The sequence below is a fragment of the Cervus canadensis genome, chromosome 4, assembly GCF_019320065.1.
Source record: "Cervus canadensis isolate Bull #8, Minnesota chromosome 4, ASM1932006v1, whole genome shotgun sequence".
Taxonomy (NCBI): Eukaryota; Metazoa; Chordata; class Mammalia; order Artiodactyla; family Cervidae; genus Cervus; species Cervus canadensis.
This window is the reverse complement of record NC_057389.1, coordinates 64071593-64089615: the sequence shown is the minus strand read 5'-3', so window position 1 is coordinate 64089615 and position 18023 is coordinate 64071593. Positions and strand designations below refer to the sequence as shown.

At 35.2% G+C, this 18023-nt stretch overlaps 1 protein-coding gene across 3 annotated transcripts in view; it reads right to left on the bottom strand.

Annotated features, from left to right (window-relative positions):
- AFF4 (AF4/FMR2 family member 4) overlaps window positions 1-18023 on the bottom strand; it is a 79431-nt gene that overhangs the window by 38741 nt on the left and 22667 nt on the right. Inside the window, exons 2-6 of one of the 3 annotated variants that reach the window (XM_043465526.1) lie at window positions 13709-13800; window positions 13121-13247; window positions 9746-10540; window positions 8393-8437; window positions 4039-4125 (exon numbers count right to left, since the gene is read on the bottom strand). In XM_043465526.1, coding sequence (XP_043321461.1) covers window positions 4039-4125; window positions 8393-8437; window positions 9746-10540; window positions 13121-13243 — 1050 coding nt within the window. In that variant the 5' untranslated portion in view covers window positions 13244-13247; window positions 13709-13800. The remainder of the gene's footprint in view (window positions 1-4038; window positions 4126-8392; window positions 8438-9745; window positions 10541-13120; window positions 13248-13708; window positions 13801-18023) is intronic. The other 2 variants (XM_043465525.1, XM_043465527.1) reach the window with 2 other exon arrangements.

The following is an 18023-nucleotide window of genomic DNA, read 5'->3' as shown; positions in this document are numbered from 1 at the left end:
CCCCTTGCAAAGCAGTGGACATGGGTTCGATCCCTGGTCAGGGAACTAAGATAAAAGAGAGTCCAAGCATCGAATGTCGCAACAAAGGTCCTACGTGCCACAACTAAGACCAGATGCAGTCAAATGAATAAAAATTTAAAAAGGAATACACTGTCAAATACTGTATGATATCACTTACATTTGAAACCTAAAACATGACACAAATGAACTTATCTATGAAACCAAATCACAGACATAAAGAACAGCATTGTGGTTGCCAAGGGGAAGGGGGCAGGAGAGGGATGGACTGGGAGTTTGGGACTAGCAGATACAAACTATTATAAACAGAATGGATAAACAACAAGGTCCTACTGTATAACATAGGGAACTATATTCACTACCCCATGATAAACCATGATGGAAAAGAATATGAAGATGGATGTATATAAAACTGAATCACTTTGGACTGCAGCCCATCAGATTCCTCTGTCCATGAAATTTCCTAGGCAAGAATAACAGAGTGGGTTGCTATTTCCCCCCTGGAAAATCCTCAAATACTTGAAAATAAAACTACATGCTTCTAAATAACCCATGGCTCTAAGAAGAAGTCACAGAAGAAATTAGGGAAATATTTTGCACTGAATGATAATAAAAACACAATATATCATAATTTGCGAGATACATTTTAAAAAAGGGCTTAGAGGGAAACTAACAGTTTTAAACACTTAAAAAAAGAAATGTTTATAATCTATGATCTAAGCTTCCAAATTAATAAATCAGAAGAAAAGCAAATGAAACCCAAAATAGGCAGAAAGAAGAAAATAATCACAATAAAAGCAAAAATCAAAGAAACAGAAAACTGAAAAAGCTAAACGATGGTTCTTGGAGCTGACAATAAAACTGATAAACGACTAGCTAGACAGATCAAGGAAAACAAAAAGAGAAACTACAAATAACCAATAGCAGGGGAAAGAGAACTTTACTATAGATCTTACAGACATTAAAGAATAAGTATAGCTTATTAATGACACTGGTCAATAAATCTGACTGAAAAGAAAAAAATTACCAAAACTGACATAAGAAATAGAAAATTTAAATAGCTTTATATTTAATAAAGAAATAATAAAGAAATTTAATTTGTAATTTAAAATCTTCCAGTAGAGAATACTAGGGGTACAGATAGCTTCACTGCTGAGTTATATTAAACACACAAGGAAGAATTAATGTTAATATTTCACAAACTATTTCAGAAAATAAGAGATGAAGGGAACATTTCCTTGCTCCTTTTAAGAAGCCAGCACTATCCTGATATCAAACCAAAGACATTATTAGGAAAAAAAAAAGAAAAAAGAAACCTATAAACATCACCCACTCAACGCTGGCATCACCGCCCCCCTCCCCACTCCCCCCACAGGGCAAAGGTGAAAAATCTTGAACTAATATTTCAAAAAGAAGAATGGCCAATAAGCTTATAAAGAGGTTCAATGTCATTAGACATCAGGGAAATACAAATTAAAACCAGTATGAGATACTGCTAATGCCCAGTAAAATGGCTGAAACTAAAAAGAATGACAATACTAATGTAGGATGTAAAACTAATGAAATTAGTCCTGAATATTCATTGGAAGGACTGATGCTGAAGCTGAAACTCCAGTACTTTAGCCACCTGATACAAAGAACTGACTCACTAGAAAAGACTCTGATGATGGGAAAGATTGAAGGTGGGAGGAGAAGGGGACAACAGAGGATGAGATGGTTGGATGGCATCACTGACTTCATGGACGTAAGTTTGAGTAAGCTCCGGGAGTTGGTGATGGACAGGGAAACCTGGCATGCTGCAGTCCATGGGGTTGCAAAGAGTCGACATGACTGAGCGACTGAACTGAACTGAAAACAAATGAAACTATTATACACGGCTGGGAAATGGAAGTGGATAAAGTAGGAGTATGGTACAACCAATTTAGCATGCACTTGATACATAATCCAGAAATTCTACTTCTTTCTGTATGATTCAGTATACCAGTAAGAAAAGAAAATACAAGTTCACACAAAGAATTGTTGTCAATGTTTATAAATACTCAATTCTTAACAGGTCAAATCTAGAAACAACTCAATGTTTATCAACAGGTGAATGAATAAATAAATTTTGGTATTTTTATACAATGGAAATAAAAATGAACTATGAATATAAAGAAAAACATTACTGACACATTCAAGAACATGGAAGAATTCCAAAAGTATATACTGAGCAGAAGAATGCAAATTTATACGCCAAAAAAATATATATACATTGTATGGATTACATTTATACGAAATTCAAGAGAAAGCAAAACTTACCTATAGTGACAGAGAATAGATAGCAATTGTGTGGGGTCAGTGGTGGGGTGAGGTGGACTGGAAAGGAACTTAGGGAACTTTGTGGGTTGAAGGAAATGTTCTAATTCTTAATTAACATGTTGCTTACAAAGGTGCACATGTCTATCAAAACTCAGGCTGTACATTCTATGTGCATTTTTTATGTGTAAACATAGCTGACTTAAAAAGTGAAAGAGTGGTATGACACACATATATGCAGCAAGTTTTCTCTCGACCTCATGTCACTCACAAAAATAAATGGAGCTAAATATAAATAAAGGAAATAAAACTGCAATCACATTAAAAGAAAAATAAGAAGTCATGTTTGTGATCCTGGAGATGGAAAAACCTTCTTTAACAGGACATTAAAGAGCAAAAGCTTTATACAAGAGAAAGATAAATTTATTCATCAAACAAAATCTTTTAGACCATAAAACTTAAATGGGCACTAAGTGGGAGAAACATTTGCAGTATGTGGAATAAATTATTCAAATCCAGAATTCAAACAAAACAACATAAAATAAAAACAGAAATTTTCCTAAAACTCATTAGGCAAAAGGTATAGCCTAAAGGGCAGAAAAAACAGGCCAATTAATCCACATAGACATTAAATGGATGACAAATCTGTAAAGATGATGAACCTCCCCAGCAATCTAGGAAATAGAATACTATTTCCTACTCAAAAGACTGGTGCTTAAAATAACAAATAGCAGTATGCATGTAAGGAATAAAAGGAAATACAAGTGCAGGTATTGACCAGCACAATTACCACAGAGGGAATTTGAGAGTATATATTAACTATATACTCTCAATATTCAACAATTTTATTTCTTGCTTTTTACCCAAAAGAAACTCACATGCACACAAGAAGGCAGGAATAAAAGTTATCCACTACAGCAATGTTTACAGAAATGAAAATTTGGCCAACAAGATAAATATCAAAGGGAAATGGCTAAATAAATTTAAATTAAGATAGGAAATGGATGCAATTAAAAGAACTGAATACTTCTATATGTAATATATTATATATAATAACATGAAAAAGTATCTAAGATCTATTGCTGACTGATTAAAAATACAGAATAATATATCTGTACAGAAATTAAATGAGAAAATTTTTATATGTCATGATTCCATTATATGTACATATAAATGCATTTGGAAAGACTTGTAAAGGTATGCATGAAGTAGCTCTGGTGAGATGGAAGAGGCAGAATATGGAGAAGGCTATTATTAGGGGTCCTTCTTGCATTACTGGTATAAATTAATGTTTAAAAAAACAAATCTGTTGATTTTAAATGAGCTTGGAATTAATGTCTGAAGAACCGTTACCACAGGCTTTAAGTATGGTTGTTGCATCCTCTGGAAATGAGTTCCTCATACAAACAGTTTGGGAAACCCTTACCATCTGTGGCCGAGAGTATCATAATAGTTCACAACAAGCAGTGATGACCTCTAAGTCTCTATCACAAGTTGCCTTCAAAGATTTTTCAAGTTTCTCTCAATCTAAGTCAATCTCAATTCTACGGTCTAGTTTTATTTTCTTCATAGTAATTAAAACTATCTTAAGTTACCTATTCATTCACTTATTTATTATCTATCTCCCACTAAAATGGGAATGGCAAGATAATTCTGAATTCACATGATTTGAGTCAAGCCATTTAGCGTTTTGTTACAGTATAAAGACACATTTTATTTACTTACCTTAGTTGGAAAAGGAAATTTGGAAGGTTCTGTTTTGCATGGTGTATGAATAGCCGTTAGAGGGGGAGGCCATGAATGCGTCATCTCCTGAAATGTAATTATTACAGTTTGTTTTCAAGCAGGTCAAGGATAAAAATTACACAGCTAAAAACCAGATCTGTATTATAAATGCTGGTTTTGTGACTGCTCCTCCAAAGGTGTACATATTTAATCAATAAATATTAATTAAGCACAATGTGTGCAAGGCATTATGGGGTAGGTAACAGGAAGATAGTTCATACTCTGACTTCAAGGAGGTTAGAGTTAAGGTGATAAGACCTGTGAATAGTTATAGTAATCAGCCTGTAACCAAATACAGGGCACATAGTAAAATGCTATTAAGGAAGAGCTTGCTATGGGAGTGGGAAAGGGGGATAACAGTAAGAAAAGAAGCCAGCTTTTACTGTGTACCTTTAATGGGCCACATACTATGCTATTTTACATCTGTTACTCAGCTAGTAGTCATAATGACATTATGAGGTAGATACCATTATTATCCTGACTCTGTGTAGGATAAAACTGAAGCACAGAGATTAAGCTATTTACTCAAGGTCATACACTTAGTAAGTAATGGACATAGAATTTGATCCTGGGTAGTCTCTCTACAGAGTCCATTCACTGATTTGAAATTTTGGTCAAGTGGAGAAAATCAGAAGAAAGGTATCAAATGCAAACATAGAGGAAGACAGACAAGTAAGACTACATGTCTGATTTCATTCAATGCCTTCTGTCTAATCATATGCCAAGTATGTCCAAGTGGAAGTTTGGATACAATCACAATGTACACATTAGAGAAGCAGGAAACACAGAAGTATCAGACCCAGAATAAGGAAGAAGTGTTTTATCTCTGGCATGTAGTTCAAAGCCAGCCGTCAAGTAGATTGAGAAAATACAATGAATTAAAGGTGGTATAACCTTTAGGAATTTATCCTATAGCTATAAGCACAGTTATGTAAAGATACATGTTCAAGGGATACACACTAAAAAAATGAAAACAACCTAAACATCAACAACATAGGATTAATTAAATTACCAGACACTCATACAATGGAACACCAAGCAAACAGAAAAATGAGAAAGTTACCTTCTGAAAGGAAATGATACCCCAGTTACTGTTAAATGCCAAATACAAATCAGTGTATGTCCTCATAAATGTTTATTTATGGAAAAATCTCTCAGAGATAGTTAACCTTTGGACAACAGAATGACCGAGGGAAGAAGAGACGAGAGCACTTGACACAGCTTCCACCACTTGAATCTCCTGATAGTCGCCTGCACTCAGCTTGCTCTTTATCCTCTTACAATGCTTTATGTCTCTAATCGTATTTCACTTTCTGAAGTAATTGTATATAGTTGATTATTTCCTACATTGTGCTCGAAAATGTCAGCTCAAAGGGTGCAACACTAACACTATTATCACCACTATATCCCTGGTGCTTGACACACAGTAGGTACACAGTAAGCTCTGAATTAATAAATTATTTCTTACAATAAATATATTACCTTTAGACTAAAAAAATCTTTTTATTTCCTTTAAGTTTGTGATGGGGTTCCCAGAAAAAATATGACAAGTATGAAGAAAACACAAAGGCAACGTGAACCTGAACTTGCTTATATGCTGCACATAGGGAAGGGAAAAGAAACAGAAACTTATATACCCCAGGTTTTCAATGTTGGCATTTTACACCTTAAACACCAAAATCCTCTCAATAAAAAATCTATTTAACTCCCTACTGTCAAATGACTGAGCATCTATTACACCCAAGGCCATGTGCCAAGTCATATATATACATAAAATATATAATAAATGGCTTCCCTTGTGGCTCAGCTGGTACAGAATCTGCCTGCAATGGGGGAGACCTGGGTTTGATCCCTAGGTTGGGAAGATCCCCTGGAGAAGGGAAAGGCTACCCACTCCAGTATTCTGGCCTGGAGAATTCTGTGAACTGTATAGTCCACAGGGTCACAAAGAGTTGGACAAGACTGAGCGACTTTTACTCACTATAATAAATGGTCAGTAACATCATAGAAATAATTAAATACAAGAAAATCTTAAGATTTCATCCAGGTATTAATGTGCCATGCATTTCTGAGGATTTAAGAGTAAAGATATATGGTCCCTTAGACTTTTTATGTACATGGCAACTGAAAAATGAAAGCAATGAGTCATCATTGTGGTCTGATGACCTGATATAGGGAGAAAAAGGATTTCAGTGGGATTCTAAGAAAAAACAGAATCTGTATATGACTGAAGAGGAAGAAGAAACACATTCTATGAAAGTTTACAGAGATGAAAGAATAAGAAAGTGTATGGCTTAGGGAAATCAGTTTGGGAAAGTGGTCCATCTGTAGTGGGAGAGGCTGAAACTGGCCTGTATACAGACTAACATTTAGAATGTTAAATTTGCACACTATTCTTTTTAGGGGCCTTAGAGAGCCTGGAAACTTCTTAGAAGGAAATTATGAGGACAAAGGATTAAAGCAAAGAATATGGTGGCAATACAGAAGACAGATGAGCAGGAAGACTCCAGACAGAAAGTCAGAGTGAGGACTGTATATTACAATTACTAAAGCTCAAAGTGGCAGAAATGGAAACAAAGGAACAAACATTTTCAAAGTCCTGCATGTAGTTTTGTGGTTAAACAGAACATGAGAGAAAAAAGTGAAAGATAATCAGGATTCTACAATTAGCCAGGAAGAACAGTGATACTACTAATAGAAGTTAAGTCTGATAAATATGGCTTCAGACTTATCTGAAGAGGCAGGAGAAACCCAGAGACCCACCTAAGAAGCAATGAAGAGACAAAAACCAAAACCCAAAGGAGGCCAGGACAGGAGAGAAAGATTGAATAGCTGTCTAACAGCTAAAGCCCAAAGGATGGAGGAAAATCTCATCAAAGAAGAAAAAGAGAGGAGTGGTGGCTTAAAAAATGCACTCAAATTTAAGAGATAAGAGAAGACACAAGCTTTCCCAAAGGGCAACTTTGGAATGTTGAGAATGTGAGACAAGAAAAGGTGTGTAGAAAATAAAAACAATGTAACAACAGTCAAGGAAGAAGAACAAAATGGTGTTTCCAGAAGGAAAAAATAAAAATTCTTTAAAACAGCAGAAAGAGTAGAGAACACAAATGAAGCCTCTAATGGCATGAGAAGTAATGACCTTGGAGAAACAAGTTCAGGAGAATGGCAGAGGTAAGAGAGATTTTAGTAGGCTAAAGGAAGGACAGGGAAGCCTGGTGTGCTGCAGTCCATGGGGTCTCAAAGAGTCGAACACAACTTAGCGGCTGAAAAACAACAAAAGAAAAGAAGGAGAAAATAAGTGGCAGCAGCCAATGCAAGCAGTCTTTCAAAATCATATACAGTGAAGGGGACTTCCCTGGTAGGGCAGTGGATAAGAGTCTGCCTGCCAAAATGCAGGGGCATAGGTTTCATTCTGATCCGGGAAGGTCCCACATACCTTGCAGCAACTAAGCCCATGTGGCACAACTACTGAGCCCGCACTCTAGAGTTGCAACTACTGAAGCCGGCGTGCCCTAGAACCTGTGCTCTGCAACGAGAAGCCCATGCACCAAACCAGAGAGTAGCTTCCACTCGCGACAACTGCAGACAGCTTGTGCAAAGCAACAAAGACCCAGTGCAGTCAAAAATAAATAAATAAAAATTTTAAAAAAGTACATACAGTGAAATACAAGTACAGACACAAAAATTCAGGTGTACACAAAAAGTACAATTAATATTCGACTGATGGTCTTTGTCTATTGAGCCAAAAACAGTTTCTTTTTCCAACAGACATTTTCTTTTCCCAACAGAAGAATGTACTCTTTAGTCATGTGTCAAGTTTAAACATATTCCATTAAACACTCAAAATGTGTAGTGTTCAGAGAAGACTTATGTATATCTGACCAGTATATACAGATGAACTACAAAGCAAGCTATTTTCAACACAATGGGTTGATAACTACTGAGATTTTAAGCATTTCAAATTATTAACTGATAAACCTAAGAAGGTATAGTTATATTTGGTTTCTTCCTCTCTTCAAAGCAAACTGTTAAGACCAGAATTTGTTTTTACTTACAAACAAAACCCCCAGCTTTTTGAGGGCAAATATTAGACAAACCAAGTAGTTCAGAACTTAAGTATGAATATAAACAGAAAAGAGTCAGTTATTTTTGATGGACACAATCAGGTTATACATGTAATCAGTCTGCTGCAGCTTCAGGTACTTTGTGAAATACAGGGGGGGAGGAGGGTAAGAGGGTAGCAGAGCATCATAATTAAAGAGACAAACTATTTTTAAAAAACCCAAAAACTTACTTTAAGAATTTCATCCACACAACTCACATCCCCAGAAGCAGATGCCTGAAAAAAGAGGAAAAGAAACATATATTAGGTCTGAAGCCATTTCTTATTAGGTTTTTATCATTTGTTGTACAGATTTAACATTATTAGAAATAAAACTAATATTAAAAATATATTTGGTATCCCACTACTCAAAGCCAGAACACTAATTAGAATCTTTGGACTAATTTCCTTAAATACAAAATTTCAAGCACTAAAAAATTTTAATCACCAAACTACATGCTTGGAAATTTAAAAAAAAGTTTTCCAAGAAATCTTCTTTCTTATACTTGGATTAGAAGTAACTTTTAAAATGTAGTTTTTTTAGCTGAACAAGATGTCAAAATTTAAAAGTCAATTTATATACAAAATATACTATGATACTGAGATATCATTTCACATAAACTAACAGAGTAAAACCAGTATTATTGAAAGATTAGCTGTCTGGAACACAATGGACATTTTACATAATATTTCTTAAATCATGAAAGTTAAGTTTATTCTGAAGCACAAACAACAATTGAGTTATGGTGAAGTCTAGCTCTAAGGATCACATTATAATGTGTAAAGAAAGAACAAATCACCACTTTACTGTTCTCTTGAGAGGAGTAATTAGATGACAAATGCCAGGAACAATGCATTTCCTAAGGCCACAAGAAAGATTTTTAAATGTCCTCAAAACATCATTTTACCTATCCCTCATCCCTTCCCCCACTGTTTTAAGCTATGAGCTATAATTCTCAGCTACTGATATGGCTTAAAAATTTTTTTATTGCAAAAACTAGATTAAAGGATAAAATTTCAGCTATTTCACAAAGAATGCTCACTATTCTGAATAGAATGTTTTGGTACATAGTTCTAAGTACCCTAAATTTCAAGCCACCACTATCCCTGGAGCAGTTGCCACAAACCAGAGAAAAGGATCATGGCATCCAAATCATAAAACATTACCGTCTCCATGCAACCAAAAACGTTTCAACATTTACCACAATGAACCATGCAATGAGAAGTAATTTTTTTAAAACAAAAGAAACAAAATGTATTATCCCATAAAATCAAAATGAGGAAACCTAAGGTATTGAGAGATCATGTTTTAGTTCTATAACTGACTTGTAATTTTAATATCTGAAAACAACGAATGACTTTTTTTCTACTGCTCAAGAGAAGTATCTAAGAGCTCTATGGATTTACTTGGGAGTCAATCACAAGTTTGTCCTTAAACTTTTACATTCCTTACTGTTAAGACAAAGAGTTCAAGTTCAATCACAACTTCAGAGTGAATTGCTTCATAGAGTTACAAAGGTAAAAAGCTCTAAATGCACGACTTACATCCAGTGGCTGGGAAGGTATTTTCAGCTTGGTGAGATGTGCTTTACTGCTGGGCTTCAGCTCAGCCATGCTGTTGCCATGAGCCTGGCTGCTGTAGTGCTCAGAGGACAGCTTTGGCTCCATGGACTCCTGTCCATCCATGGGCCGCACATAGGCAGTGGGTTTCTGTAGCATTGAGCTGGACTTTGACATCAATGAAGGTGGGAAAGACTGATTTGAGTGCTGCCCACTTGAAAAAGGTACACGGGAAGGAGAATCCCAGTTTGCATCAGGGTCCCGAGGTGATTTGGAACGCTGATGTTCTTTGCTATGGTGATCATTCCCATGAGACCTGGAATGACTGGAGCTTAATGAAGAAACAGCTTGGGGTTTTCCAGGGCTGGAAGAGCGTGATTTGGAGTGTTCTGATCCATGCTGGCCTTTTTTTCGGCTACTGCTCCCACCACTGCTGTATGAGTCACGGTCATGTCTCTGGCCACTACTATTAGTGCCACCACTGGCACCTGCACTGGCCCGCTGGCTACTGTGTCCACTCTGTAAGCCTGAGGACCGTTTCTGAGACTGAGAAGTGCTGGGTGCAGGTCCTACTGGAGTCCATTTGCTACTCTGATGAGAGCTCCCATGTCTCTGTTCAAAGAAATTTGGGTTAGATTTTTCATCTGCTGTCGGCGGTACTGTGGGCTTGGGAATTGCAACAAGCTTTGGTATAGATCTGTCTCCTATGAAATCCTTCATTTCATCGTAGTTTCCAAGCATACTCTGAATACGACTTGACAGCTTATCTTCTTTGCTAGTCTACAAAAAAAGAGAAGTAAAATAAAACTATAAAATTAGTATAACTGGAAATAAAAGATGCTTCCAAACTAACTTCACAAACTTTAAATGGAAAGGGACTTTTCAAAAGAAGGTCTCATCTCATATGTTAAGGTTAAACTTTCAAAGCAAACTCCAAATACATATCTTTTTATGGTGAAAAAGAAAATGCACTGTAAGTGAAAAACCTTCACGTTAAAACACTAATATTCTAGAGGACACTGAGAAATATATATACAATAGACTATAGGAGATCTTTTAAAAATCCAAATTTCACAAATAAATATACTAGAACAGTAGTAAAAATATTTTGAAGAGCAGGAAAAGTAACTATGCCTTTACGTAATTAAGTTCCAAATCAGCAGATTAGCCAATACTCATACTTAAGGCAGTCAAGGAAAACAACATATTCCTTACCATTCAATGTTATAGTTAGAAGCAGAAGTAAAAAGCTGAATGAAACAAGCTATATGTACTTAATTGTCTTTTTTTAATTAATAATTCCTTCTGTTACTGGGACACATCAAGTTAATAAAAGTCAACAACAAATTAAGCATGGAAAATCCAGTGATAAATTTTTAAATTCTGGCTATTAATTATGACCATCAAGTCCTCCAACTTTTGAAGTCAAAAAGTATATACTCTGAGTTTCAAAAATTATCTTTGAATAATAAGATCCAAGATGTTTACAAGCTTTAGGACTCTTTCACATTCCTGTATGCGAAAGAAAAAAGTTGACTGATTACATAAAAAGGAAATCAAGACTGAAAAACAAACAGAAGACCCTGAACCACCAGTATTTATTCTCAGGCTGGTATGAATCAGTAAGGACTTTAGATTATATGAAAATCAGTCTGAGAGGTAAATGTACACCAATTTATTGACAACATCAAGGTCAGAAATCAAATCCTAAACATTGGATATTTACATACTACATACCATACTACAAAATAAAATGGTAGTATGAGTCAAAGATTCTGGACCAAACTCCTATTCTTTTTAAAATGTCTTTAATCCCAAAGTATTGTGTTATAAATGATGTCAGTCTAATTGCCATTCATTGGACAAATCTTAAAAGCTCTGAATAAATGGCTACTTACAGATCTCACAAATGGTTTCTACAAACACCAAATGTTGTAAGAGTAAACCCAGGATATGTTGTTAATTTGTATTTCATGAGAAAAAAATCTAACATACTTTCAACATCATACTATGAAGCCAACAGTGATCACCAGTGCTGTAATACATGTTATTATAGCTATTCTACACAATACAAGCCTTTAAATTATAGTAATACTTCCAATGAAAGTGTTAGAAAGTGTGAATGTGTTAGTCACTCAATTGTGTCCAACTCTTTTTAACTCCATGGACCATAGCCCATCAAACTCCTCTGTCCAAGGAATTTTCCTGGCAAGAATACTAGAGTGGGTAGCCATTCCCTTCTCCAGGGGATCTTCCTGACCCAGGGATCAAACCTGTATCTGCTGCATTGCAGGCAGATTCTTTACCACTAAGCCATCAGGAAAGCTTACTTCCAACAAAATCCAAAGCCAAATCAAATATGAGAGAAACATTTGTGGCCACTACAGTTACATTAAAGTCATCAGATTCAGTTTGGGTTGGATCCCTGGGTCTAGAAGATCCCCTGGAGGAAGGCATGGCAACCTAATCCAGTATTCTTGCCAGGAAAATTCTATGGACAGAGGAGCCTAGAGGGCTATAGTCCACAGGGTCACAAAGAATTGGACATTACTGAAGCAACTGAGCATGCACACATGCAAATCAAGTATAACGATAGTTTTTTTAAAAAGGCAATTAGTTAAACTTATTGAACACATCTGACAACATGCTTTAATCTAAATTTGACATTGTTAATTAAACATTAAACATATAAAAAGAAAATCAGAGAATCTAGTATATGATAACAGAAAAAGAACCAGATTGATACTGAAAACACTTTTATTCAAATATACTAATAGTCACTGAAACTTGATAAACTAGTAAGAAAATGGCAAGAAATAGGGAAAAACAAAAGAATTTATGAAATATTTCTCTTTGACTCATGTTATACCCAAACATCCAAGGAAACAACGATGTACATTGATAAAGAAACTTTTAATTTAGTTCAAGGCTCAGAAAGGTAAAATGCCTGCCAAGGGCTAATGGTAGAGCAAGGAATAAAGATAGGAATGTTTGAGCTAATCCATACTTAAGAAGTTATAGGATAGAGATGGGATGGTGGTAGGGTGAGGGGCTGTAAGGATGACTTTAGGGCACTAGTGATGTTATATTTCTTGATTTGGGTATTAATTATGTGAGGTTGCTCATATGGTGAATGAAAATTCTTTCACCTATTAACACTTAATTTGTGTACTTTTCTGTATATATGTTATATAGCGATGAAAAATTTATACCAAAGAAGTACATTCTATCATGAGGAAAGAAAAAAATGTTAAAGGGCATAACATAGTAACTATTTCTAATACAAAAACTCAAGTTTAAACATTTTAAAAGAAAAATATGTCACATTATAGGGGAAAAAACATTCAAAGAGCAACTTACAACTTTGTATGGCTCAGCAAAGAGAGGAGAGCTAGGTGGGAAGGCGTCGTCGCCCTGCTGAATTTCCTGATTCCGCCTTTCCCGTTCTTTCATACGCAGCACATTCCGGTCTTCACGGTTCATGTTGCTATGAAGAGAAACACAACTTTTACATCACACAACAAATGGAAAAATTAAATGTTCTGTATTCATTTTGTCAGTTTAACGCTTCAATCGGATATTCCCTTTTAACTTTCAAGTGATAACAGGCATTAGTACTGAAGTTGGGTTTTGGCAATGGTTTTATCAACTAAAAACCGATACTGTCTTCCCACAACTATCCAGATAGGAAACACTGATCCACCCCATTTAAACACTTAGCCTTATAAATTGTTTAAGTTTTCTGCTAGCTAAAAGTCAGCTAAAACTTACGTATTCAGAGGGAAAGTAGTACTTAAACCCATATATAATTCTTAGCATTTCCTATAAACCTTCTGTGGCTTCTTCTTCAGAAATCTAACTATTCTTTGTCATTAGAAGCATACAACCCACTCCTACCTACCACCCCCTCCCCCCAGGGTCCAGTGCTTTTCTCTACTTTCCATCTACCTTATCTTGATTTCTTTTTGTCCCAAACACAGCTTCCTTGGTGTCCATCCTTATGGCAGTTTGATCTCAGCTTTGCTGTTGCTCTAGATTCCCTAAAAAACGACATTTCTGCTCTAAATACATTAATATTTCAATTAACACCTCAATAAATGCCAAAACTGAGGCTTTCAGCAGCAGAATCTAAAAATAACTTGGGTTAGTAACAGTAGTTGAAATTTTACAGAAAAAGAAAAAGTCTTTTGGGAGAAGGGGTAAATGAGGGTGTCATTTCTGTAATCATGACAGTATGTTCTGTTTTCAGTAAGAAACCAAGGAAAATAGTTTACATCAGTGGGATTTTTGGTTAATAGATAATAATGAAAACTGTTGTCTAATCCTGGGACAAGGGATTATCAGGGACTCTGCAACACACTCTTCCCTGGAGATATGTTTAATCATCTGTCCTAGTTTTGCTTTGTTTTGCTTTGAAAATTCTGCTGGAGGCCAAACAGAAAGACCAGGTTATACAGTGGAGTATTTTCAGCCTTATGATAAGATTCAGAAATTATATTAAATCAGAAAATTAAAGTCAATCAAGACTGGTAGAAACTATAATTGTAAAATGAGAAAGGACAGCAAAACCAATATATTCTTGAGGACTTTTATAAGCACAAATAAACATTTAAATATAAAACTTTCTGATTTGCAATTTACTATCATTCAAATAAAGCAACTTAGTGTTTAAAAATGTGTTCCAGGTATCCAAATATATATTCAAGTTCTTTCTTTTATGTACAACTTTCTAATAAACTTAGAAAAGAATATAAACTATTTTGAGGTTATCGGAATAGTGTGTGCTTTCTTTAGTCTCCCATCAGAACCACAAAAAGTATTTGATTCTTTCTTTAATAAATACCACAAAACATCTACACTTTGGTATTCAGAAATTAAAATGAAAGAATATTTATTATCCCCTAGTACACTTGTGCCAACTAATAACTGTGTATCACTAACAATCAAACTTCAAATAGACCTCTAGAGCTATGGTGCCACAACACATGAACCTGTCTGTATCCATTTCTGCACTAACTACCAATTTCCTCTATTTCCTAAGTTTAATTATTGAAAGCTCAGGGACTTCTCCAGTGATCCAGTGGTTAAGACTCCAACCTTCCACTGCAAGGGACGCGGGTTCAATTCCTGGTTGGGGAACTACGATCCCACACAGCAGGGCAACTAAGCCCATGTGCCCCAACTAGAGAAGCTCACCCACCACAACAAGAAGCCTGTGCACAACCAGAGAAAGCCTGCTCAACACAATGGAGACCCAGAGCAGTCCCCACCCCCAAATTATTGAACAATCAGACAACAACAGATATGCCTTATTTAAATTATGAATTAATTTTATGTATTCGACAGCACTAACATAATCATGCAAGAAACATGTGAACATTTACTGCAAAAACAGATGATTCCCACAATAAAATTTCTCCTATAATAATAAAAACTTTGCTTTCTTAAACAATAAAAGTCATCACACTGAGTATTTCCTCGTTTAACAAAACTGCCAAGAAGCTCATGATGAAATTAAATGATTGCTAATAATAACTAATATCCCAGTTTCAGTTCTTACTCTCTAGGTTTTTTCTGATTTGACTTCTTTTCACACCTAATACACTGGTTCTATTTTTTTCCTTCTGTGTCTTTCAATATCAGTCTCTCTGCCTAAAATAAAGTTTTCCCCAAAGCTGTAATTCCAATAATTCCACTTGAGCTGACCCAAAATTAATATGAAATTCAAATGACTCAATTTAAAGTATATCTCTGTTGTACAGGCAAAATTATATTCCTCCTATATTTGCAACTACTATACTAAAATGGAGTTCAGTAAAAAATAACAATCTGCTATATCACAACCAATCTACTAGATAAAATAATTTCTAAAAGAAAATTAGCAAGTAGAAAGAAGGTTCTTCTTCTAAAATTTTTAATTACTTAAGGTAAATTGTTTAAGTACCTATCCAGTATTTAAGTTGATATACTAATTACAAATTTTTTCTTCTAGTTTTATTGAGATATAATACACAGCACTTGAAAAGTTAACAGCATAATGGTTTGATATGTATCATAAAGTCATCATCACAGTAAGTTTAGTGAACATTCATCATCTTATACAGATGCAAAATTAAAGAAATAGAAAAACATCATTTTTGATGAGAACTCAATGATTTACTCTCAACTTTTAAGTAAAACATACAGCACTGTTAATTTTATTAAATTGTATTGTCCAGCACCTCCCTAGCACTTATGCTTATAACTGGAAGTTTGTGCCTTTTGACTGCCTGCATCCAATTCCCCTGACCCTTATCCCCCATCTCTGGTAACCACAAATCTTAACTCTGCCTCCTCTGAGTTTGTTTCTGAAGTGTAATTGATCTGCAACACTATGTTAGTTCCTGTTATACAACCTGATTTAACCTCTATACATTTGAAACTGATCACCACAATGAATCTAGTAAGATACCTCACCATACAAACATAATGTATAGTTACTGACCATATTCCTCACATTGTACATTTCAAATCCTTGACTCATTTACTTCCTAACTGGAGTTTGTACCTCGTCATCATCCTCACCTGTTTCTTTCCTTCAACCTCAACCCCTCCCCTCTGGCAACCATCTGTTTGTTCTCTGTATGGAAAACTCGGTTTCTGTTTTATTGTGCTTGCTCTTTTTTTTTAAGATTCCCCATATAAATGAAATATGTAGTATTTGTCTTTCTCTATCTGACTTAAATAACTTTTTAGATAATACCTTCTAGGTCCATCCATATTGTTGCAAATGGAAAGATTTCATTCTTTGTGATGGCTGAGTAATTTTCCATTAAACATATTTATATATCACATCTTCTTTATCCATTCATCTACCAATGGAACTGCAGCTGCTTCCATATCCTGGCTATTGCAAATAATGCCACAACTAACATAAGGGTGCATATATCTCAAGTGTTTTTGTTTTCTTTTGTTTGCTGGATCATATGGTAGTTCTGTCTTTATGGATGGCATTTCAGATAACATAGCAATGTTAAGTCCCTCAACTGTGATAACTCTATTTCATTATGTAGGAGAAAATCCTTGATTCTTACCTAGGACATATACAACACACAGGCAAAATGTTATGTTTGCCAACTCTCAAATGGTTCAATGCCCATTGGAATCTATACCTAGGATGTATAGATAGTATGTCTATAGAAAGTATTATATGTGGTGTTGGGGGGAGAGACAAGAGAGAGAGGGATGGATAAAGGAAGGAGGGAAAGACAGAGGTAAAGGAAAGGGTAAGGAAGAGCAGAAGGAAGAGTAGCAGCAGCAGCAGCAACTAAATGTTAATCTAGGGGAAGGGTATAGAGATCTGTATTATACTTTTCTTAGGTTTGAGATTTTAAAAATAAAATATGAAAGGTTAACAGTGATTAAAATATTAGAGCACAATGGGTGCTTTCCAGCATTTTTCAGCCTTGGGACTACCATCAAACTATTTCTCCTCTAGGGCTTACACTACTTCTCTCATGACTAAGGTGCACCTCCAAATCCACTCTGCTATCCGGTTCTCCTCAACTCCTCTGTGTCATGATTTATCACATTTCAGAAAAAAATTACACTTATTACTTGCAAAGAGGGGACAACATCCACAGGCCAAGCTTCAGTTCAATAAAAGGAAATCAACATCCAAAATTTATCTAAAGCAAAATTTAATATTATTAAGTGCACTATTAACTTAATATGCAACAAGTGTCTATTACATACTTAGTATGGGGGAGAACAGAATAACCTGCCATACTAGATTAAAGCTTATTATAATCCATTACCATTATCAAAATAGCATGGTAAAGAAATGAACAAATTGATCAGTAAAACAGAGGCAAGAAATAAATCCCCAAACATGTGGGATTTTAATAGTTTAAAAAGCCCAATCCAATAATAAAATGTTTTATTTAATAACAACTAAGAGCCATGTACTTTTCTAAAATAACAGTTATTAAAATGGTTAATACATTTCAAACTCAGCCAGAATAAAGACAAACCTTTCAGCCCAGCAGCCTCACTTGTGGGACTGTCTTCCACAGAATTAAAAGCACGGCTATAGGCTACAGAGATGTTCACTGCAGCACTGTTTTTAGTGGTAAAACAATTTAAAACAATCGAATGCCCAAGAACAAAGAGATGGTTAAATAAACCATGATTTATTAAAACAAATGAAGTAGATAATTTCCAATTAACCTGGGGAATTTCCATAAATGTTGTTATGTAAGGAAAAGTAGGTGCAACACAATGT